This window comes from Hemiscyllium ocellatum, chromosome 29 (genome assembly GCF_020745735.1).
Source record: "Hemiscyllium ocellatum isolate sHemOce1 chromosome 29, sHemOce1.pat.X.cur, whole genome shotgun sequence".
In the NCBI taxonomy this organism is placed as follows: domain Eukaryota; kingdom Metazoa; phylum Chordata; class Chondrichthyes; order Orectolobiformes; family Hemiscylliidae; genus Hemiscyllium; species Hemiscyllium ocellatum.
Window position 1 is genome coordinate 51,014,987 of NC_083429.1, and position 23,865 is coordinate 51,038,851.

The 23,865-nt window shown below is 41.5% G+C and overlaps 2 protein-coding genes across 3 annotated transcripts in view; both read right to left on the reverse strand.

The window, feature by feature from the left end:
- ube4a (ubiquitination factor E4A (UFD2 homolog, yeast)) overlaps window positions 1-20,864 on the reverse strand; it is a 55,495-nt gene extending 34,631 nt beyond the window's left edge. The window contains exons 1-4 of the mRNA XM_060846646.1: window positions 20,749-20,864; window positions 11,168-11,329; window positions 7,354-7,536; window positions 6,254-6,366 (exon numbers count right to left, since the gene is read on the reverse strand). Of these exons, the coding sequence (XP_060702629.1) occupies window positions 6,254-6,366; window positions 7,354-7,536; window positions 11,168-11,291 (420 nt within the window). The 5' untranslated portion in view covers window positions 11,292-11,329; window positions 20,749-20,864. The remainder of the gene's footprint in view (window positions 1-6,253; window positions 6,367-7,353; window positions 7,537-11,167; window positions 11,330-20,748) is intronic.
- Window positions 20,865-23,306: 2,442 nt separating this feature from the next.
- nherf4a (NHERF family PDZ scaffold protein 4a) overlaps window positions 23,307-23,865 on the reverse strand; it is a 51,217-nt gene continuing 50,658 nt past the window's right edge. For both annotated transcript variants that reach the window (XM_060846854.1, XM_060846853.1), the window contains one exon: window positions 23,307-23,805. The gene's annotated coding sequence lies outside the window, so the exon portion shown is untranslated. The remainder of the gene's footprint in view (window positions 23,806-23,865) is intronic.

Sequence of the window (23,865 nt, forward strand, 5' to 3'; positions counted from 1 at the left end):
AGATCTGTCTGTGTTTTTGAGATTTAACTGGTAATCAATAAAAGCAAAAAAAGCATTTCAAGCAGTTTCTTCAAACAGGAATTCAATTGTGAGAGGCGCCATGATACTTACAGACATGGGATGGCTGCCAATTGTCAAATTATATATATGAAAACATAAATTAGAAAACAGTGTTACAGAACACACAGAAACTTTAAACAACAACTGCAAATTCACATCATCGTGACTTATCGATCTTGACTAAGACAGAGTTATGAGGGCATAAAGGTTTTTAAGCAGAAGCAAGACATTATTATGGAAGGAAAGTTATTGTCCTGAGATAATTGCGCCTCCTGATCGGTGACAACAAAGCGCAGACAGCAGTCAAAGCACTAAACCTTGATTCCCTATTGATTAACCAGCCAACGTTTAATACTTTGTGCAGAAGACAGGAAGAAAATCAGCTTCAAGTCTCTCTCAGATGCCAAACAGAAAAGTAGTTTACCCAGCAACCAGATGTCACATTACAACAAAACCGGTGTGCAAATACATTGTCATTAATCCATCTATTTTTTAGATCAAGGAAAGACCAAGCTCACCTTGATGGCTCATAAGACTTCATGCCGCAGTAGCACTGAAGAGTACAAGTCCATTTTTGGGTTCAATACCTGATTAAAGGAGATCAATGCACGCGAGAAAGTCAGAATGACAGCTAGGAGACACACAACCCTGTTCCCTGGCCGCCTCTCTCTCAGGCTTACTACAACATTCCAAAGGTCAGCACAAGCTTGATGAACACCTCATTTTCCACTTGGAGACTTTGCAATCCTCCAGACACAATATCGAGTTCAATCATTTTAAGGCCTGAATTCCCCCATGTCCTAGCACCCAACCCCACACATCAATGCTTGTTATCGCAGAGTCTGTCATTATATACTACTTATTGTTTGCCACAACAACCTCTATTAACAATTGAACCAGATGGTTATCCACTCCTTTGTCCGTCCAACTGTTTTTCTCTCTTTGGGCTCTCTTCCCACCTATCATTTACTCCTTACACCCTCTCCCCACCCTACCTTCTGCATATAAATCAACATTGTCCTTGTTACCATCATTTCTGAGGAAGGGTCACCGAACCTGATATGCTAATCCTGATTTCTCTTTACAGATGCTTCCAGACCTGCTGATCTTTCCAGCAACTTCTGTTTTAGTTTCTGATTTACAGCATCTGCTGTTCTTTTGGTCTTTACCTGCTTTTGGAAGCCGATTGTCTACTTCCTTGTCTTGGTCACATCAAAATAAACTGACCCTCCCCAAATAGATGGATTGTTTGATGGTTCCAGCTTGGTTCCCTCAAAAAATAATGCTTGATTGTCTATATTCTTCTTGGGGTACAGGCTGATGCAGAACTTCAGTTTTCTTTAAATGGATTTTTAGCCCAAAAGGTTGAGCTGCCTTGAAAAAGTCCCTTGTTATACTTTGCAAATCTGAACGACTGTGAGCCAGAGGAGCACTGTCGACGATCAGTGAAAACAAGTTCACAGTTGAGTTTTTCTTCTGTCTTTATGTGGGCTTGAAAACCGCTGAGGTCAGGAGTCCAGAAGCATGCGTACACTCCCTCAAGGTCACGTGTGGTGCCTGCTGCAGCATCATACTGAAGGTGATGGTGAATAAGGTCAGGGTCAGTATACATCCTTGCTTCATGCCACTGGAGATTCAGAAGGGACTTGAGCTCAAGTTGTGCTCAACCTGCCCAAACGCATTTTCTTCAAATTACTTTAGCATGGCCAGGAATCTGAATAGATGCCTTTGTTTTTCAAGGATCCTCCAAAGTCTGTCTCTGCTCACTGTCAAATGCCTTAGTAAGGTCTAGAAAAGTGATGCACAGACTTTTGTTTTGTCATCAGTTTTCTTGTATTTGTCTGAGTAAATATGCCATGTTTCTGCTTGCTCCGAAACTGCATTGGCCCTTTAGGTTTTCTTCAGTGATGCCTAAGCCTGTTCAGAAATATGCCCAGATATTCCCAGCAATAGAAAAGGAACATGATGCCACATAAAAGTTGGGGCAGTGCTGCTTTTCTCCTTTGTTTTTGTATAAGGTGACGATAATGGCATTGCAAAGATCCTGTGGCATCCTGCCATTCACCACAGCCCATAAAAATATCAGAGCTTGGTATATAGGACATGCCCATCATGCTTCAAGGCTTCTGGTGGCATTCCATTGACTCCTGAGACTTTGTTGCTCTTCATCAATGGTCACGATTTCCTCCAGTTGTTAAATTGGAAGTTGGGCTTTCACCCAATTCCTCTTTGGCAGACAACTGTTTGATGCTGATGATTGCAGTATCATGTACTGGCACTCTTATTGATGGAAAAAGTTTCCTCAAGTAGTCCAAGCAGAGATCCTAGCTGACTCCTTGTTAGCGTGCAGCATCTTGTTATGGGTGTTTCTCAGGGAGTTTTGGGTTTGACATATTGGTCCATTGACGGATTCTAGTGCCTCATAGAAGCTTGTGACAAAAATATCATAGAACATAGAACAATACAGCACAGAACAGGCCCTGCGGCCCTCGTTATTGCGCCGACCTGTGAACTATTCTCAGCTTGTAACCCTATACTATCCCAAAATCATCCATGTGCTTATCTAAGGATTGTTTAAATCTCTCTAATGTGGCCGAGTTGACTACATTAGCAGGTAGGGCATTCTACGCCCTTACCACTCTCTGCGTAAAGAACCTGCCTCTGACATCTGTCTTAAATCTATCACCCCGTAATTTGTAGTTATGCCCTCTTATACAAGCTGACATCATCAACCTAGGAAAAAGTCTTTCACTGTCTACTCCAGTTAATCCTCTGATCATCTTGTATGTCTCGATCAAATCCCCCCCTTGCCTTCTTCTTTCCAATGAGAACAGACCCAAGTCTCTCATAAGACCTTCCTTCCAGACCAGGCAACATCCTGGTAAATCTCCTCTGCATCTTTTCCAATGCTTCCACATCCTTCCCAAAATATGGGGACCAGAACTGTACACAATATTCCAAGTGTGGCCACACCAGCGTTTTGTATAGTTGCAGCATGATGTTGCAGTTCCGGAACTCAATCCCTCTACCAATGAAACTTAACACACTCTGCCTTCTTAGCAGCACTATCCACCTGGGTGGCAACTTTCAGGGATCTATGTACATGGACTCCAAGATCCCTCTGCACATCACACTACCAAGAATCTTTCCACTGACCCAGTACTCTGCCTTCCTGATATTCTTCCCAAAGTACATCACCTCAGATTTAGCTGCATTGAACTCCATTTGCCACCTCTCAGCCGAATTCTGCAGTTTATCTAAGTCCCCCTTCAACCTGTAACATTCTTCCAAACGGTCTACTAATCCACCAACTTTAGTGTCATGTGCAAATTTACTAATCCATCCACCTATGCCCGCGTCTAAGTCATTTATAAAAATGACAAACAGCAGTGGTCCCAAAACAGATCCTTGTGGCACACCATTAGCAACTGGACAGAATATTTTCCATCAATCACCACTCGCTGCCTTCTTTCAGAAAGCCAGTTTCTCATCCAAACTGCTAGATCACCCTCAATTCCATGCCGCTGCATTTTCTCCATCAGCCTACCATGTGGAACCTTATCAAAGGCTTTACTGAAGTCCAGGTATACCACGTCAACTGCCCTACCCTCATCTACATGCTTGGTCACCTTCTCAAAAAACTCAAATGAGGTTTGTGAGATACGACCTGCCCTTGACAAAACCATGTTGACTATCTGAAATCAAATTGTTGCTTGTGCAATTGACTTTTCTGTACAAATACAATCAACCACTCTGTTTGAATGCCCTTTAGCTTACATTGAAGGGTGCTGCATAGTTGATGGCAGGCTGTCTTTTTCCTGATCAATGGCCAGCTGAGCGAGATGAGCCTGATAAGCTGACCTCTTTATTGTTGGAAGGTCATGGACTTCTTCATCATTTTTATTAAATCTGTCCCTGTCCGCTTTCTTCCTGCTGGGGGTGATGTCTTTGACAGAAGTATTCAATACTACAATTTTATTGGGACCCCAGACAAGCTCTTAAATGGCACCTGCAATGGGATTACCATGTTTCGATCTGGACTATAAGGATGCTTAACACCTAGCCCTGCAAGATGAGGTTGGCAAGTTGCTGACTCAATTTCTTTGATGGGTTTCCTCTCGGTCTTGCAATAGTAATACCATCATTGACTTGTATGACAGTCAGCACCTGACATGATTCTAACATACAGGATGCCCTTTAGGTGTCATTGATGCATTAATATATAGTCTACTGGGTGCCAGTACTCAGAGTGGAAATGCATCCACTAGGTCTTGAAGTAATTTATTAGTTGAAAGGTGGCATTGGTTTTCTGCAGAAATCCATTTCCATTGTAGTTTCCAACTCTCTGGTTTCTGGACAATACTGTTCATGCCTGGCTGTCAGGACCAACTCCAGCATTAAAATCAACAAAGGTGAAAACTTCATACTTGAAAAAGGTAGTTCGCAATGAGTGCACTGAGATCAATGTAAAAATTCATCTGTCAATCTTCAGAGTTGCAGCATCAATGCTGTCGCATTCATCTATCCTGACCCAACAAACTAGGACGGAAACATAGAAATCTCTAAGCCGTAAGTTCAATTCAGAGTTTCCCTCTGTTAAGTCAGATGCTAAGTAAGACTTGAAAGGACCTCCTTCCCTTGTTATTTTATCCATTGTTGTTATACCAATATTAGTCCGTGCGATATAGTGTCACACACTTCTAGGCTGAAACAATGAAGACCATTTAAGCTGCTTTAAAACCTACTGCTCTGTTTATCTTTGCCAAGAAAGGCAAGTGTCCAGATTGGACCATATTCACCAGGTGGTGCCGATCTTCATCATGCCTCCATGACCAATAAATAATGAGAATGTGAATCAGTACATGAGAAATAGTCTACAGTTCTTTGCTGCCAATATTTTGTTCAGTTGAAAAACGTGCATAATGGAGGAGTGATACTCAAGGGGGTTTTCAAATCCAGTTTTCTTCCAAAACTTATTTTGTTGTAGTGTTCCACAAGGGGAGTGTTGCTGAACAAAGACACCTTGGAATGCAGGCTCATAGCTCCTTGAAAGTGGAGTCGCAGGTAGATAGGATAGTGAAGGCGGCGTTTGGTATGCTTTCCTTTATTGGTCAGAGCATTGAGTATAGGGGCGAGGTGGTCATGTTGGGGGTTTACAGGATATTGGTTTGACCACTTTTGGAATATTGCATGCAATTCTGGTCTCCTTCCTATCAGTGAGATGTTGTGAAACTTGAAAGGGTTCAGAAAAGATTAACAAGGATGTTGCCAGGGTTGGAGGATTTGAGCTATAGGGCAAAGCTGAATAGCCTGGGGCTGTTTTCCTTGGAGCATCGGAGGCTGAGGGGTGACCTTATTGAGGTTTATAAAATCATGATGGGCATGGATCAGATAAACAGACAAGGTCTTTTCCCTGGGTTAGGGAAGTCCAGAAATAGAGGGCATAGTTTTAGGGTGAGAGAGGAAAGATATAAAATGGACCTCAGGGGCAACATTTTCAATCAGAGGGTGGTGCGTGTATGGAAAGAGCTGCAATAGGAAGTGATGAAGGCTGGTACAATTACAGTAAGGCATCTGGATCGATATATGAATACGAAGGGTTTCAAGGGATATGGGCCAAGTGCTGGCAAATGGGACTAGATTAGGTTAGGATATCTGGTGGACATGGACGAGTTGGTCCGAAGGGTCTGTTTCAGTGCTGTACATCTCTATGACTATGAATGGACACATTTTGACAGTGAGTGAATATTTGAAGGCTATTTGCTAATGGAAAATGCTAAGCCTTAAGTAGATCCTGTGCTCAGCTTTCAAAGTATCCATCACAAGCAAGGAACTCCTGATTTCCTCCTGTAGCCAAAGGACACAAAAGCAAATTACAGTTTTCCTGCTCAATCGACTGAGGTATGGATAGACAAAATTGGCAGACAGGAAATGCCAACTGATCAATCATGCCAATACTCAGACTACTATAATCAAATTCTTCATTCTCCCTACAATCACAGCAGTTAGTTAAGTATAGACGTTTAGGTGCTACAAGCATGATCCCCTCTGGATTGAACTTGTTTAATACCATATCAGAAAGAGTAATAATTGTTTTGTTCTCTGGTAGACAGAGAACAACTTTTAACATTGACATCAAAAACAAACCTCCCAAGAAACAAAAGGAACGTCAACTGCTTGAAAAAAGTCATACCTGTTCAACATTGTTCATGTCAAGCCAATCTTGCCCATCCAGGTCAGTTGCCATATCCTCCAAATAGACACAGCGTGGTGGGATCCCATTGCCTCCCTTCAGACTGGGGTCACCTAAAACACACACCATCCAAGGTATTTTAAAATAATGATCATCATCAGAAGCCTGAGCAGGGTTACAGGCATCAACTAATCAAATGAGAACATCAATGTTACAGTTTAAGTGCAAAATGAGTGAAAACGAGGAAAAGTAAAAATAGGGGGTTGCAGCAAGAGAATGCAAAACATTGTCATAAATACAATAAATAAAAAAACAGGAGGATTAAGTAGAAGTGCAGCAGAAAGCAAATTACTCCATGCTCTGGACTCAGTTTAGCTCAGCTGGCTGAACAGCAATGCAGAATGACACAACAGCATTGGTTCAATTCCCGCACGAGCTGAGGTTACCATGAAAATTATTCTTCTCAACCTCTCCCTTTGCCTGAGGCATGGTGACCCTCTGGTTAAAACACCATCAGTCAATCCTCTGACTCTCTGATGAGACAGCAACTCTATGATCTGGTAAAACTATGGCAACTTTACTTACCTGATAAGATAGGAGAAAGCCAAGACATCCTGGTGAAGGGCTTATGCCCAAAACGTCAACTCTTCTGCTCCTCAGATGTTGTCTGACCTGCTGCGCTTTTCCAGTGCTACACTTTTCAATTATTACCTAATAGATTAGCCAAAACACCAGAGAAATAACTGCTCCTCTTTGGGTAAAACACTGCGCACACCCATATAGTCTGACAAAGACAATGTCCATAAATCAGCACTAAAGTCGGAGTTACATTCTGCAAGTGCTCAGAATGGCAAATACAAGAAATCGAGAACATAACACCAATGCAATAATGGATGCACTTCTAAGGACTTAAGCTGAGGTATATTGCTCAGGGTCAGTGGAAGAGCTTTATTCTCCACTAAACCCGAGAGATATCAGGTCTAATAACCTTTGATATTTTCATTGGTGCGTGAAATTGAAATTGTTCCATCTTTTGGAACTAACATCCTTCACCTTGAGGAGCATAAAATTCACAGAAAGAAAATCCACTAGATACTCACTGTTGTCAAGTGTAAGAAGAAAGATGCGCTGAAGCATGTGATTAATATTGAGTTGTTCACATATTTCCTTCTGAGAGCGAAATGCACGGCTGAGGTCTGTAATCGAATCATTGTCAATGCTCTCCAAACTACTGACGTCTGAATCTTCACTGTCATAAACATCTTCTCTAGATAATGGACATTCTGGATAGGAACATATGAAAACACCGTATGCAATCACACAAACACTCAATGTTCACTACAAGATAAATGTACAGCATTCAAATAATAGCTTACATTTTCTCTAAGTTTATTTTTGTATTTCACTAGCTGACTTTAATCTTGTTGTGGTTCTGTTCGCCGAGCTGGGAGTTTGTGTTGCAAACATTTCGTCCCCTGTCTAGGTGACATCCTCAGGGCTTGGGAGCCTCCTGTGAAGCACTTCTGTGATGTTTCCTCCGGCATTTATAGTGGCTTGTCTCTGCCGATTCCGGTTGTCAGTTCTTGCTGTCCGCTGCAGTGGCCGGTATATTGGGTCCAGGTCGACGTGTTTGTTGACAGAATCTTTGGATGAGTGCCATGCCTCTAGGAATTCCATGGCTGTTCTCTGTTTGGCTTGCCCTATAATAGTAGTGTTGTCCCACTGATGGTACAGAGAACACTGAACGGAGAATTCAGTAGAAAGGTATACAGGAAAGCCACACACACAGACCAAGTCCTGAACTATGAAAGCAACCACCCCAACACACACAAACAAAGTTGCATCAGGACACTATTCAAAAGGGCCACAACACACTGCAGTACACTAGAACTGCAAAAAGAGGAAGAAGAACACCTATACAAGGTATTCACCAAAAACGGATACCCGCGCAATTTCATCAACAGATGCCGAAGGGAAAGACAACGGAACGAGGACATGCCGCAACCCAAAGGACTAGCCGCACTACCATACATCAGGAGCATTTCCGAACTGACAGCCAGACTGCTTCGACCACTAGGACTCAACAGCACACAAACCAACAGCCACTCTCAGACAACAACTCACCAGGACGAAGGACCCGATACCCAGCATGAGCAAAACCAACGTAGTGTACAAAATCCCATGCAAGGACTTCACAAAACACTACATAGGACAAACAGGAAGACAGCTAACGACCCGCATCCATGAACACCAACTAGCCACGAAACGACACGACCAGCTATCCTTAGTAGCCACACACACAGATGACAAGCAACATGAATTCGATTGGGACAACACTACTATTATAGGGCAAGGCAAACAGAGAACAGCCAGGGAATTCCTAGAGGCATGGCACTCATCCACAGATTCTATCAACAAACACATCGACCTGGACCCGATATACTGGCCACTGCAGCGGACAGCAACTGACAACCGGAAGCGGCAGAGATAAGTCACTATAAATGCCGGAGGAAACATCACAGAAGCGCTTCACAGGAGGGTCCCAAGCACTGAGGATGTCACCTGGAAAGGGGACGTAACGTTTGCAACACAAACTCCCAGCTCGGCGAACAGAACCACAACAACGAGCACACGACCTACAAATCTTCTCCCAAACTTTGACTTTAATCTTACCGGACTTTTAGGTAAAGCAATTGGTCTCTGGAATGTGCAAGGGAAAACCAGCCAGATTCTGGGGGGGCCCCTTCCAGAAAACAAATAGGCAGGAAACTGGCAATCATGTGGTCAGACCCATTTTTTTAAATGGTAGAGGTGAGGCGGAGGTGGTTGGGGTGGGGGAAAGAGAGAGAGAGAGAGAGAGAGAGAGAGAGAGAGAGAGAGGCTCTCAGATCCATCAATTTCCTTTATATTAATTTCAACTTCTTAAAGAATTTCTTTTCCACAATGATGAAAAATCAGAAGCTCAAACATCAGCTGCTCTCTGAAAGTTGGAAGTCTTTGTTATCTTAAGTTTCTGAAGGAACAGGGACAACTCTTCTTATACTGTTAAATCACATTCACAGTAAAAATATTTCTTGTATAGTTTACCGGTAAAATAGATTGTAGATTCTGAGTGGGCATGTCCTCGGCGCTCGAAGGTCACGTGGTCCTCTGATGCATGCGCAGAGGATGGCCACGTGGTGCTCCAAGACGCGGGCGCGGTCACGTGGTCCCCCTGTTTCGCGCTCCGGAAGAGTGCCGGGAGGTCACGTGATCGGCCGTTTCGCGCCCCGGAAGTATGCGAGTCTGCCGTTTCGCACCTGAACGGAGGCCGCGTGGTGTTCCTTTGTCTCAGAAAAGGTAAGGTCACGTGGGATCGGACATCCGGGAATGCGAGGAGGCGGGGAATGGAGTCAGAGCAACTGCCAATTAGAAGACAACCTCACTTGAGTGATGGTATGATGTTTTGTATGGTATAAAAGACTGGGTCAGGGACAGATATACGTCTTTTGTCTTTGTGAACTGACTTACTTAATAGTTTGTCAGGGACAGAAAGGTTAAGACCCAGAGCTCTGCATACTTCATCCACTTATTGTTAGAATAAAACTAAAAGTGTAAGATTAAATATCTTTTCCTATTGCTTTATTTAAAGAGCACGCAGGACTTGGCTCACACATAAAAGAAAATAAGTTTGTAGATTGAGCTAAAGTCCATCACTTGCTATTAATCATGAGGAGATTGTTTATGAATGCCCTTATGAGAGGCAACAGGGTCCCTCTCCCTTTCTCGGTTGCGTAAACACATTTCACTCTGGTCACACTCTGCATGTTAAAATCCTTTAAATCTACAAACAATATTCCTACATACCATCAACATGCAAGTTTTCAACTTTACTGAACTGTCAAATACCCTCATTCTGTCAATACCTGGTAGAAATGTTTGGATTTCTCCACTGAACAAAACTTTAGCTTTGAATAGCTGAGCTAAAGTATTGTCTCTGTTTGACAAGGTTAGAATTTCACTGTGGTCCACCTAAAGCAAAGCTCCTTCATCCCTACATTGCAAATCATTGAGAATACACCTTAATTCTTCAAATCGTGATGGTTCACTAGAGAGTTGTGATGTTTCGAAGAATGAAGGGGGAATTTCATACAAACCTATAAAATTCCAATAAGACTAGACTGTATAAATGAAGGCAGGCCATTCCTAAGAAATATGGAGTCAGAAAGCTGCTGTCATTGACAACTGGTCACCACTCCACAGACCTATCAGCTACTTGTTGTCTGACAAATCACTTTTTGTACACACTCCCACGACAGTTCATTTGCAACCAGATATCATCCACTGTTTGAATAAGCAACAATGTAACAAGCATTATACACTAAGCACCAGCAGCTTGCATTAAAGAAAACTGGCAATCCTTTTCAAATCTGTTCTTTTAAAACTGTCCTTTTCTCATTTCAGTTCACAATCAAAAATACAGAAAAACAGAAGGTGCTGAGTCATGGCGTAAAATGGATGAATGGGACCAACCATATTCTTCCCGTTAAGTGGGAAGATAGATCAATGAAAAAAAATAGTTTTGTCTGTTTTGTACTTGTCTATGATTCTATGAAAGCAAATCATTAAGATTAAGACAGAACATAATAGGGAAAAGTAAGTGTTTAGATTTTGAAGTAAATACATATTAGCAAAACTTAAACTTGAACAAAGAACGCTGCAGTCCTGTTTAGAGCATGTTGGAACCTCACCTGATGCCAGCATTTACATTAAAAACTTTCACAGTACTGAACTGATAAAAGAAATAATGCAATCTGCTCGCTTCCAGAATTGTTTAAGTCCATTTTTCTTAATAGTCGACAAGAAGATACTAGAATTTGCAAAGCTTGATGTCGATGATCTGTTAGTTAAAGGGAAGCTCTGAAGTACACTTACCTGGTGGCCCTGTAGGAAGCTGCTGTTTCTGGACAGAGGCAAACTGTTTGGCATCAGCCACAGAACTGAAGAGAGCTGCAAAGGGGTTGCTAGATATGTTATTGTTGTTCTCTTGGTCAGTCATTTCTCTTCAAAGCCCAATCCATTCAGCTCCGAAGCAAGCTGACAGGAAGATAATGCAAAATACAGATGAATCACCCACTGCTGCTAAGAATGCTGACACTTGAAACTATTTCGGCATGTCACAATATGTATACACAATTGCACTATAATACTCTAAATTGGACAAATGCATTCTTTCACTGGAGAGATTCAAACACTAAGTCAATCATCCACCTTTCTCTGCCTTAGGTAAACAAACTTTTGCTGAAGCAACCTACTACCAGCTAATCCATAATCACCTCTGCCTACCGACAGTAGGGAGCCGAAGAGAACACCCTGGCCAAGAATTGCACTTCATCGGCAATCAGCAACTGGCTGCAATTTACACTGGTTTTCAAGTTTTTTTTGTCCTTCTCCCCAAATGGTTATTGTCACAAATGTAAAATCTCCCATTAATCAGGCAAAGTTTTAGAAATTAATTCTTTCATAATATCTTTGCATCAAAAATACTTCTCAAGAAGCATGGCACTCATCCACAGACTCCATCAACAAACACATAGACTGAAACTTAATATAAACCCCACTATAACGAACTACCAGAACCAGCAACCAGAAGCAGCAGGAACAGAACCAAATAAATTCCAGAAGACATTAAAGCATGGCTTCACAGGAGGCTCCAAAGCACTGAAGCTGTCACCTAGACAGGGGACGAAATGTCTGCAAATCAACTTCCCAGCTCAGTGACCATATAAACAATCAAGGCAACTTCTCAATCTATTGAAAAATAATGTTTGATGCATTTCAAGTAATAGAATGTAAAATAAGTTTATCACAAAAAAAAGCACTACAATACAGACCATCACTTGTGAGGAACCCAAACTTAAATCATTCAAAATAATAAAAGTAACGCACAGTATCATTTACTATTGACATTAGCTCACACAAAACAGTTCCCAAGTAAATTTTAAAAGATTTTTTTTTAAATGTTGTAATTTAATCAGGCCTTCCCAAAGTGGGAGTCAGGACACTAAGTGGACTCACAAGCTGAAATTTTGAGATCATCAGCTCCAAGACAGCAATGGCTAAACATTCCCCACCCCTCCACCCACTCTCATAAGTCTCCTCCTCCTTCCCCATCATTCACCAAAGAGTCGCAACAGTTTTCAAGTTTCGAAATGGAGTCAGAGAGGAAAACATCTCGGAAGCAGTAAATTAGATTTTCTCTTGTTGAAGACAATCATTCCCTAACAACTGCATGATGTGAATATTACTTGCTATTTATCAGCCCAAATCTGAACAAATGTCTCGTCCTATTCAAATGTAGCACAGACTGCTTCAGCTTCTGCAAGGTGGGACCAAAAGTGAACACCATGTAAATATCAGCAAAAATTGTCATTTCTGACCTCGATGAAAGATATTTGATAAAGCATCCAAACTTGACCCAACAGTTGAGTCAAATGACAATATCCTGATGACCTCCTCCCATAATACCTTGTCAGTTAGATTATTGGCTTCCACAATCACAACTATCTTCTTTTTTCCTCAGTTATGACCCCAGTCTGTGAAAACTATTTTGCCCAATACCCAATGATCTCCCATGGCTCTGAGTAACAAGGTGCTGGGTTCAAGCCACACTCTAGGGCTTGGGTATAAAAGTAAATCAAAGCTGACACTCTGCTGCAGTACTGAAGGAGTAGTGCACTGTTGGGAGTTGCAACGTTTCAATTCAGACATTAAACTGAAGTCCCATATGCTTGGTTGAATAGACATAGACAATTTCACTGTACTATTTCAAGGAACAGCAGAGGAGTTAGCACCAGTATCCCAGCCAATATTTATCCCTTAACTGATGCCAAATAAACAGGTAATCAAACAGAATACTCTGTCTTTTGACAAGAGTTTTTGTGTGCAAATTGGCTGCCACGTTTCTTACGTTACGACAATGACTACACTTCAAAAGATACTTCATTGGCAGTAAAGCACTGGATGCCCAAAAGGTGCATAATATACAATAGTATAATATACAAAATACAAATATAAGCCTTTCATTTTCTTCCTCCTCATTTTAATTTCATCATGGTTCCTGAAGTCAAATTCTGCTTTTACGTAAAGGAAAATTATTCTCACTTCACTTCTTGAATTCAGTTTTCTTGCCCATGTTTGAACCAAAACACTAATGTAGCATAGTGGTTCTAACTGAACTCAAACTAAGCTCTACCAAGCAGGTTATTATTAAGTAAATTTCACTGAATAAGCATTGTTCTCAGCTTCTGTCAGAGTAGACTGATGGAATAGTAACTGGCCGAATTCGATTCTTCCGATACTTTGTGGCACCTGGCAATTTTCTCCTTTGTTGGGTAGAGGTCAGTGTTGCAGTTGTACTGATCAACTTAGCAAAGCACATGCCCAGTTCCAGACATAGGTTTTCAACATGCCAGATCTCTCAATTTTTCACATTAACAATTTCTACATATCAAGCCAGTTAATTGTCTAAGTTCTTTGTAACTAACTGATGTCACCACAGAAATGCAAATCAATCTTCCCAATAAAAAGCTAAAATATCATTGGTATATAAGTCCAGAAGCATGTAATGAGAATCTCCTTTAAAGATTCACATAAAATCACACTGTTGGTGATATTCTAAACTGCATTCCTCAATCTTTGAGAAGTGCTTCAATTTATTTTAAAAGATTCTTAAGACTGGAAGGACACATGACATTGGTAAGTGACAGGATAATTTGAATTTCATAAAGAATAATTAACTGGATTGTTTAAAAAATGTCCAATTTTCTCACCTCTGCCACCGAGAGTGCTAACAAACGCAAGGTTACTGACAAGATCACCTTCTTACTCTCCATTAACTTCAATATTTTTATTAGCAACTGTGACCACGTCCTGGATCACGAGAAAGAATTTTGGCTGATTTTCACCATTTTGAGCAAAGACGTCAGTCGTGGGAGTGAGCCTGACAGCTAACTGGCCAGTTTGCACTGGTTCAGTGGGCAGCATACAAATTAACCAAAAAAATTCATCCAAGATCACTGCAGTTTTTTTAAAAAGATGGAGTGATTAAAAAAAGTGACTTATGGAGAAAGATCCATGTTTACGCAAACAGGTTAAAATAACATTAAGTTGTTAATTGTGGTTACTGAATGTTGAAACATAAATTGGATACAAATACAGATTCTAAAATTCCAAATCAGGAAAGTTTTGAACAAATTCATGCTAATTTACCATTAGTCACTTATACAGTGCTTCCCAAACATTTTACCATTGAGAACCTATTTTAAATCTTGAAAATAACTGCAACCTAGCAGTGAGTGGTGGGAAGGAGAAGAGGCCTATTACAGCAAGAGGAAGAAGCGGTCAGCCATCACGGATTGGAACTTATGATCCCAACATTTCAGCTTGAGAACTCACTTGGGATCCAGATCCCCACTTTGGGAAGCTCTACACTTATAGCCAGAATTAAAAGAAATGTGTAATATCAGAAGCACATTCTTTCCAAATTTAATTTCTGTACAAATCTGGGCTGCACAGTTTGCTTATGTTTTGTGATGCCACTAACCAAACAGCATTTCTGCACGATAGAACAAAGCAGCTTGCAACAGAAACCATGCTGTATTAACTGAGAACAATTAATCTGATGTGGCAAAGCAAGGCAGCAAAGTGAAGTCAGGAACAACTACTACACAGTGTACCCTTGACAAGGTAAGCAATGTTCCAGTTATTCAAATTTGTTTACATCAACATGATTGAATTTCCACCACTCATAAAATGAGGCTGCAGAAGTCAAACTTAAATTCTTTACTTCAGTCTCATTTTGAAGAGCTGTGGTAGCTCTGAGGTTCTGGTCATCAGCGATCTGCATTTCTACAGAGCCACTTGCTCTATTGAGTTCTAAGATTACTTGCTGCTTTTGTAGTGTTACAAATTCAAAAGGTCAATCACAGGTCTCATGCCGAAATTCTGTATTATACAAACTTCAGGAAGGGGAGGTAGAGGGAATACAGTCAGATGACAACTTTGGCTCTTGTGCATGATGGTGCTATGGACAAGAGAACAGATGGAATGTGCTCCCTATATCTTTGTTCTATCAACATATAGTTAGACTTTCTAGATTTAGCTAAGAGGGGGAAAGTGCAACCCATATTCAGTAAGCAGAAATAATTCATGTGGATGGCAATCTCTCAGCAGCTTAACTTAAATATCCAAACAGAATAATAGACCCCCACATGCCACAGGTAATGTTGAACAAGTCATTAGTGCTTTTGTTTCTATCTGATCATTAGATGTGGATATTGCTGAAGTTGCTTTCACAAAACTGGCATGGTGGAAACTTTGGGATTTTGACCCAGCAATGACAGTCAATTTATGGGCCGTGAAAACTTTCCAGCAAAAGCACTGAAGACGTACTCCAGAACTTGCCATTCCCCGAGCCAAATTGTTTCAGCACAGTTATAACATTGGCATGTGGGAAATTGTCAAGGACTGTCCTATATTCAAAAAGGAGGACAAATCCAACCTGGCCAAAAACAGCCCCATCAGTCTACTCTCGATCATCAGTAAAGTGATGGAAGGTGCTATCAACAGTCTTATCAAGCAGCACCTGGTCAGTAATAACCTGCTCAGTAACGCCCAGTTTGGGTTCTGCCAGGACCACTGCACTCCTGACCTCATTACAGCCTTAGTTCAAACACGGACAAAAGAACTGAATTCCAGAGGTGAGGTGACAGTGACAGGCCTTGACATCAACACTGCGTTCAACCAAGAGTGGCACCAAGTAGCCTTAACAAAACTGGAATCAATGGATATCAGGGGGCAAACACTCGATGGTTGGTTTCACACAGAGGAAGATGGTTGTGGTTATTGGGCATCAGTCATCTTAGCTCCAGGACATCTCTGCAGGAGTTCCTTAAGGTAGTGTACTGCTTCATCAATGGTCTTCCCTCCATCGTAAGGTCAGAAGAAGTGAGGATATTCATTGATGATTGCACAATAATATCTCATAACAAATTGATTAGAGAATTGTTTCCTGCAACAAGAAACTCACCACCTGATTCTCCAAAGCCTGTCCATAATCTACAAGGCACAACTCAGGGATGTGATGGAATATTACCACTTGCCTGGATGGGTGCAGCTCTAACAACAGGGCGGCACGATGGCACAGTGGTTAGCACTGCTGCGTCACAGCGCCAGGGACCTGGGTTCAATTCCCACCTCAGGCGACTGACTGTGTGGAGTTTGCACGTTCTCCCCGTGTCTGCGTGGGTTTCCTCCGGGTGCTCCGGTTTCCTCCCACAGTCCAAAGATGTGCGGGTCAGGTGAATTGGCCGTGCTAAATTGCCCGTAGTGTTAGGTAAGGGTTATATGTAGGGGTATGGGTGGGTTGCGCTTCGGCGGGTCAGCGTGGACTTGTTGGGCCGAAGGGCCTGTTTCCACACTGTAAGTAATCTAATCTAAACACTCAAGAAGCATTACACTATCCAAAACACAACAACCCCCTGACTGGCCCAACATCAAGAAGCTGCAAATGTGTTGCTGGTCAAAGCACAGCAGGCCAGGCAGCATCTCAGGAATAGAGAATTCGACGTTTCGAGCATAAGCCCTTCATCAGGATGCTTGAAACGTCGAATTCTCTATTCCTGAGATGCTGCCTGGCCTGCTGTGCTTTGACCAGCAACACATTTGCAGCTGTGATCTCCAGCATCTGCAGACCTCATTTTTTACTCAACATTAAGAAGCATTGACTCTCTCCAACACTGATGTTCAGTAGCAGCACTGTATATTGTTGGGAGACAACAGCCTAATGGCATTACCACTGAACTGTTAATCCAGAGACCCAGGTGGTGATGTGGGGACCCAGCTTTGAATCCTACACAGTAGATGGCAGAATTTGAATTCAATAAAAATGTCAAATTCAAACTTTCATGATGACCATGAATCCATTGCTGATTGTCAGAAAAGTCCATCTGGTTTACTGATGCCTTTTAAGAGAATGAAACTGCTATCCTTTCCTGGTTTGGCCTACATGTGACTCCACACCTACAGCAATGAGGTTGACTCTTAACTACCCTCTGGGCAACAAGGGATAGGCAATAAATGCTGGCCTAGCCAGTGATGCCTCACCCTGTGAATGAATTCTTTAAAAACTATCTGCAAGACACACTGCAGAAATTCACCAAAGATCCTCAGACAGCACCTTCCAACTCTCAAACACTCCCATCCAGAAGAACAAGTGCAGCAGATACATGGGAACATGACTACCTGAAAGATCCCCTCCAAGCCACTCACCATCCTGACTTGGAAATATATCACCACTCCTGCACTATCACTGAGTCAAAATCCGAGAAATCCCTCCCTAAGGGTATTGTGGACCTACCTGCAGCACATAGACTTCAGCGGTTCAACAAGGCCATTCACCATCACCTTAAGTAAGTTAGCTCGCTGAGTTTAAAGGTATGTTTGCAGACATTTCGTCACCATTCTAGATATCATCAGTGAAAGTCGCCAGTGAAGCACTGGTGTTGTGTACTGTCTCTCCATTTATCAGTCTTGGTTTCTTTAGGAGGGCTCTTTTTTTCAAGGGAAGGTAGACAGGATCTAAATCGATGTGTTTATTAATGGAGTTTGGGTTAGAATGCCATGTCTCTGATTCTTGTGCGTGTCTTTGTTTCGCCAGTCCTCGGATGTATGTGTTGTCCCAGTCAAAGTGGTGTCCTTCTTTGTCTGTATGTATAGAAACTAGTGATAGTGGATCATGTCCTTTGGTGGCCAATTGGTGTTCACGTATCCTGGTGGCAAGTTTCCTGTTTGACCAATGTAGTGTTTGTTACAGTCCTTCCATGGTACCTTGTAAATGACGTTAGTTTTGCTGGTAATATCTAATGGATCCTTTAGGTTCATTAGTTGCTGACCAGCAAAACTAACGACTTGATGCAAAGTGAGGGGAGTCCTGGGAGGCATTGAAAGTAAGCTTTGCATTTATAAAGCACCATTCATGACCTCTTGATGCCTCAAAGTCCTTCACAGTCAATGATATACTTTCAATGCACAGTCACAGTTCTGATGTAGAAAACCAACTGCAGCAGCAAATCTGCACATAGCAAATTCCCACAACAGCAATGTGAACTATACAGATAATCTTTTTTTTATGATGTTTGTCAAACAATAAGCATTAGCCAGAACATTGGGAGAACTTTCTTCCTCTTCTTCCAAATAATGCTGCAAGATATTTAACATCCTCCTGCAGGGACAGATGGAGATTTATTTTGATGTTACATCCTAAAGTCAATCTAGTACTCCCTCAGCAATGGACTGTCACCCAAAATTTTTTTGCTGTGTCTCACAAAACAGACAAAGTTTCTGGGTTAGATAACTGCACCAACCCACTGAGGTCCAAAGATAATACTGCCTTCCAACCACAATATATTTACCATCCGTGCATCAAATTACTCCTATTTTGTATTGCAAAATGTTAATTTCTGAACTAATTCCGCTGATTTGGTAACAGAATGAATTAGCACCAACAGCTCTGCTAAATCTCAAGGAAGTCTAATCTGTAGACTAACCACTTACTCAGTGAAATAAAACATTACTCCAGATTGACTCTTAGTTTAACCTCTCTTTGAACTCCATACCTATCCTTTAGACTCTTCTGGACAAGGTAAAGTTGCTCATCAAGTACATTATTCACATTCCTTTTAGAATCCAAAACAGTGCATTCAAATCACCTCTCAATCTATACCATGGCATCTTATAAACCAACATGTCTCTTTCACTAATTGAAAGAGAATTAGTCAGAATTCTGATTCAAAATATTCTAACTTTGAGCAATTTAACAAAGCAAGATTCTTGCTGGGAGTGCAGGGAAACCCTTTATAAATCTAATGACCATGAAAAGTCTTCCAAGCAACTTAAATGAAATTAAACCGTCTCGGCTTTAATTCAGGCAGTAGCACAAATACACAGAGAGGTCAGTGAACTGGTCTCCCTTATTCTGCAGATCTGAGAAAACAAATAAGTTTGCAGATGACACCAAAACTGGAGGTGTGGTGGACAGCGAAGAAGGTTACCTCAGATTACAAAAGGATTTTGATCAGATGGGCGATGGGCTAAGAGATAGCAGATGGAGTTTAATTCAGATAAATGCAAAGTGCTGCATTTTGGAAAAGCAAATCTTAGCAGGACTTACACACTTAATGGTAAGGTCCAAGGGAGTGTTGCTAAACAAAGAGATATTGGAGTGCAGGTTCATAGCTCCTTGAAAGTGGAGTCACAGGTAGATATGATAGTGAAGGCAGCATTTGGTATTGGTCAGAGTATGGAGTACAGGAGTTGGGAGGTTATGTTATGGTTGTACAGGTCATTGGTTAGGCCACTGTTGGAGTATTGTGTGCAATTCTCATCTCCTTCCTATCGCAAAGATGTTGTGAAACTTGAAAGGGTTCAGAAAAGATTTACAAGGATGTTGCCAGGATTGGAGGATTTGAGCTAAAAGGAGAGGCTGAACAGGCTGGGGCTGTTTCCCTGGAGCGTTGGAGGCTGAGGGGTGAGCTTATAGAGGTTTACAAAATTATGAGGGGCATGGTTAGGATAAATAGACAAAGTCTTTTCCCTGGGGTCAGTATGTCTAGAACTAGATGACATAGGTTTAGGGTGAGAGGGGAAAGATATAAAAGAGACCTAAGGGGCAACCTTTTCACACAGAGGTTGGTACGTATATGGAATGAGCTGTCAAAGGAAGTAGTGGAGGCTGGTACAATTGCAACATTTAAAATGCATCTGGATGGGTATATGAATAGGAAGGGTTTGGAGGGATATGGGCCGGGTGCCGGCAAGTGGGACTAGATTGGGTTGGGATAACTGGTTGGCATGGGCAGGTTGGACCAAAGGGTCTGTTTCCTTGCTGTCCATCTTTATGACTCTAAATAGGAGAGGGGGTTGAAGAGAGAGTCAGAGTGAGTTCTTGAGACAAAATACATATTTAACTCTCGAGTATACAAAAAGAAACAATGAATTATCAGCAAGTGCAGAAAGCCTGGGTCAAAGAGAGAAATAAAATTGCCTGAAACGTGAGGCCTGCAAAGACAGTACAGGACAGGGGGGGAGATCTCTTTGAAAATTAAACATTTATACTAAATATTAAAATATTCACAGGAACAAGCTACCAGATTTTATCAAAAGAACAAGACACAGGACGAGTTTCTAACCTCAGAGGACTGAGAAAGGTTGGGAGCTGGGAGGACCATGCATTGAAATAAGAAGTGATAAGGTAAATAATATAACTGAAGGAGAGCAGGCCCAGGGATCCCAGATGTGGAAGAGCTGGGGGGGGAGGGGGACTTTCCCCGCCACTGAGGGAAGGATCCTTATCTCCGGATTAAGTGATGTTATAAACATTCACCGGGATGGCTTGTGGCCGAGGCTGAGGCCAGGTGGAGAGGGAGGCAAACGGTCCCCGCTCGAGCTGCCCTTACCTGGGGCTCCGCTGCTTGGTGATGGTGGCGGCTCCGTCTGTCCGTCACACGGAGGCCCGGGCTCCCAGCGTGCGCGCCCCCCGGGGCATCCGGCCCTGCGCACGCTCCGTCTGTCCGTCACACGGAGGCACGGGCTCCCAGCGTGCGCGCCCCCCGGGGCATCCGGCCCTGCGCACGCTCCGTCTGTCCGTCACACGGAGGCACGGGCTCCCAGCGTGCGCGCCCCCGGGGATCCGGCCATGCGCACACACCGGGCTCGCAAGCGAATGCGTCACAGTTGAACGGCGTCACGCAGGCGCACTCTGGACCCATCAGGTTTACAACAACAACTGAAAGGATGCTGAGAGATCTGGAGTGAGCACAAGAAGTGCTGGGCTGGAACATTGTGGCTTAACCTAGAGTACAGTTTGTGATGATGCTGTTCCTCTTACAAGGTTATGTTGTCCTGATGGATCATAAAGGCACAGGTCCCAACATGTCTGGGTTTATCTACTTGAAGAAGTTTTCAAGTTTTGTTTTAAAAAGCACTTGCACAATGAAAGTTCTCCCAGTTCAGGGTTTGCTTTTAGAAAGCTGTTTTGTTTGTAGCAGCTGGTCAAGTATGGTCTGGGAACCCATAGAAACAGCTCCATGCTGATCCTCTCTATCTGACATCTCTCCTGTGAGAACCTGTGTTTGATTTGACTTTTTTTTTGCCAAGGGGTTGTTTATGGAGATATAGCAAGTATTTGGAACAGCCTCAGTAAGTTATGTTATTCTAAATTCGGTTTTATTTTGCTTGTGTATAAATAAATTCTGTTTTGTTTAAAACTGAGTTTTTGAGCCATTCGTATTACTCCTGGAATATCCACACTACATCTGCTTAAAACAACTGGAAAAGTTGGGGTCTGGGCTACCCTCTTGAAATGTTTTGAGGAGGTTTGGCCTGGTCCATAACAAGTTCAAGAAGGTAGCTCACCTTCTCAAAGGCATCTAGGGATGGGAAATGTCCACAGACTACAAATGATTTTTTAAAAAAGTTATCATTAATTCTCAACTTTATATGTTCAGAACAGGAGGATCAAGTTACAAGTGTCGCAAAGTTTCCAAAAACTCAAGAACAGGCAATGCTCAACAGGAATAAAAACAGTAATTACTGGATAATTGACATCATAGTAGATTTAAAATGTTAGCTCTATTTTTGTATCTTTTGAATGGGATTTTAAACTAAGGTCCCCTCGGGTACAATAAAAGCAACTGAACGCAAAAAGCAAAAACTTCTGCTGGTGTTATTGCCAACATTCCTTTAATCAGTACCAAGGAAACCACATCTTGAAGATTAATGATGAGTTATTTTGGAAGACAGTTGATCAGATACTGCATAAATAAGAGTCATTTGCTTGTTTCTATACAGAAGAATATTTATTTAAAAACACAATCATTTTTGTGATTTTTCAGCCATCTAGTTGTTTAGCTTCTCTACATAAAAGGGGCAATCAGTATTCCTAAGAATGAATTTTTTTCAGTATTCATTCACAGAATGCAGCCAGCACTGGTAAAGCCAATATTTATTGCAGATCCCTAATTGGTCACGACAGAATGGTAGTGGGATTTCTTATAATGTAATTCAACAGCTTGTTCGGCTGTTCCTAAGGCAGGAAGAGTAAATCACATTTCTGTGGAATCACATATACACTAGAAAAGTAAAAATGGCAATTTTGTTTCCCTATAGGGTATTAGTGTACTAGATGGGTTTTTAATGTAATCTGTAGTTCTATACTCACTATAAGTGATCTTAGCTTTTTATTCCAGGTGTTATTTGTTTGAATTTGATTTCCAAACACCCCCACAAACACAGTGGGATTTGATTCATGGGCTGAGAGCATTAGTCCAGTGATCCAGTCAACTAGCCCAACAGTGTGCTATCATACAACTAAAGCCTGTTCCTCAGAACTTTCTGAGAGAAATCTTATTTGTTATAGACACTATAGTTGTGGGATAAATTTACTCAGTTATGAAATTACCATATAAATTTGATCATTGCACTGAATTGCCAATCTTTCACATTGTGTAAAAAATGAGGTCTGCAGATGCTGGAGATCACAGCTGAAAATGTGTTGCTGGTTAAAGCATTTTCACATTGTGTACTTTTTAAAAAATCTTTGTTAACATCTAGACAACAAATTTAGCCTATACACAATAGTCAAGTGGTATTATGTCCTTGTTGACTGACAGAGGACTGTAGTAGACATATCATATTTTTTTATATCAGATTTTATTTGCAATTTGGGATTATCTGTTAGACCCAGGCTGTGCTAACCAATTTAACAAAAGCATATATAGCTGCAGAATTAGTTCAATAAAGACATCTGCAAACTTGCATTCAGCTATAAAATTAAATAAAATGTATCTGGAAAAGTCCGAACTGTACCTTACATTATTCAATGCAACAGCTAAAAATAACTAAATCCTGTGTGCCAATATTGGCAAATTTCCTTACATTATTTTAACATATAAAGGAGTTTAGTCCAAAGTATAATTTAAAACTTTAAACATTTTATTGAAATATTATACAATGTCATAGTAATACAGTTTCCCAAAGTGACAAGTCTTCAGGAGTAATGGGGTACACCCACCAGAGAGCAGAAAGTCAGAGGGCATTATACCACTGCTGACTCCTTAGCAACCAGGAAAGCAGATTGTCAGAATACTGAACATTAAACACCTGTCTGCTCCCTCAGATGCCAGTTAGCACATTTCGTTCTCACTGTGCTGTAAGTGCATAATCACTCTTAAGAAATGCACTCCAAATTGTTCTTCCAAACTGAACGGATAACTCTTGTCAAAATAAAACCATGAGTTTGAAGTGTGATGATCTGTGATCCTTTGTTTTAGAAATTTTTAAAAAAGCAAGTTTATTTAAACTGCATCCTTCCATCTCGATAATTCCAGGGATTAATAAAATGCACTGAGCTCTCCAGTGTCTTTGTCTGTTATAGCAGGTAAGAGTTTCTTGGAATGGTCAGCTTGACATGCGCAGCTTCAGCAAAATGAATTGCTGTCCTTCAGCTGAAAAACCTGGCAAGAGAAATGTAAACAAAAATAATTTAAGGAACAATTTGCTGAGAAAGGAATACT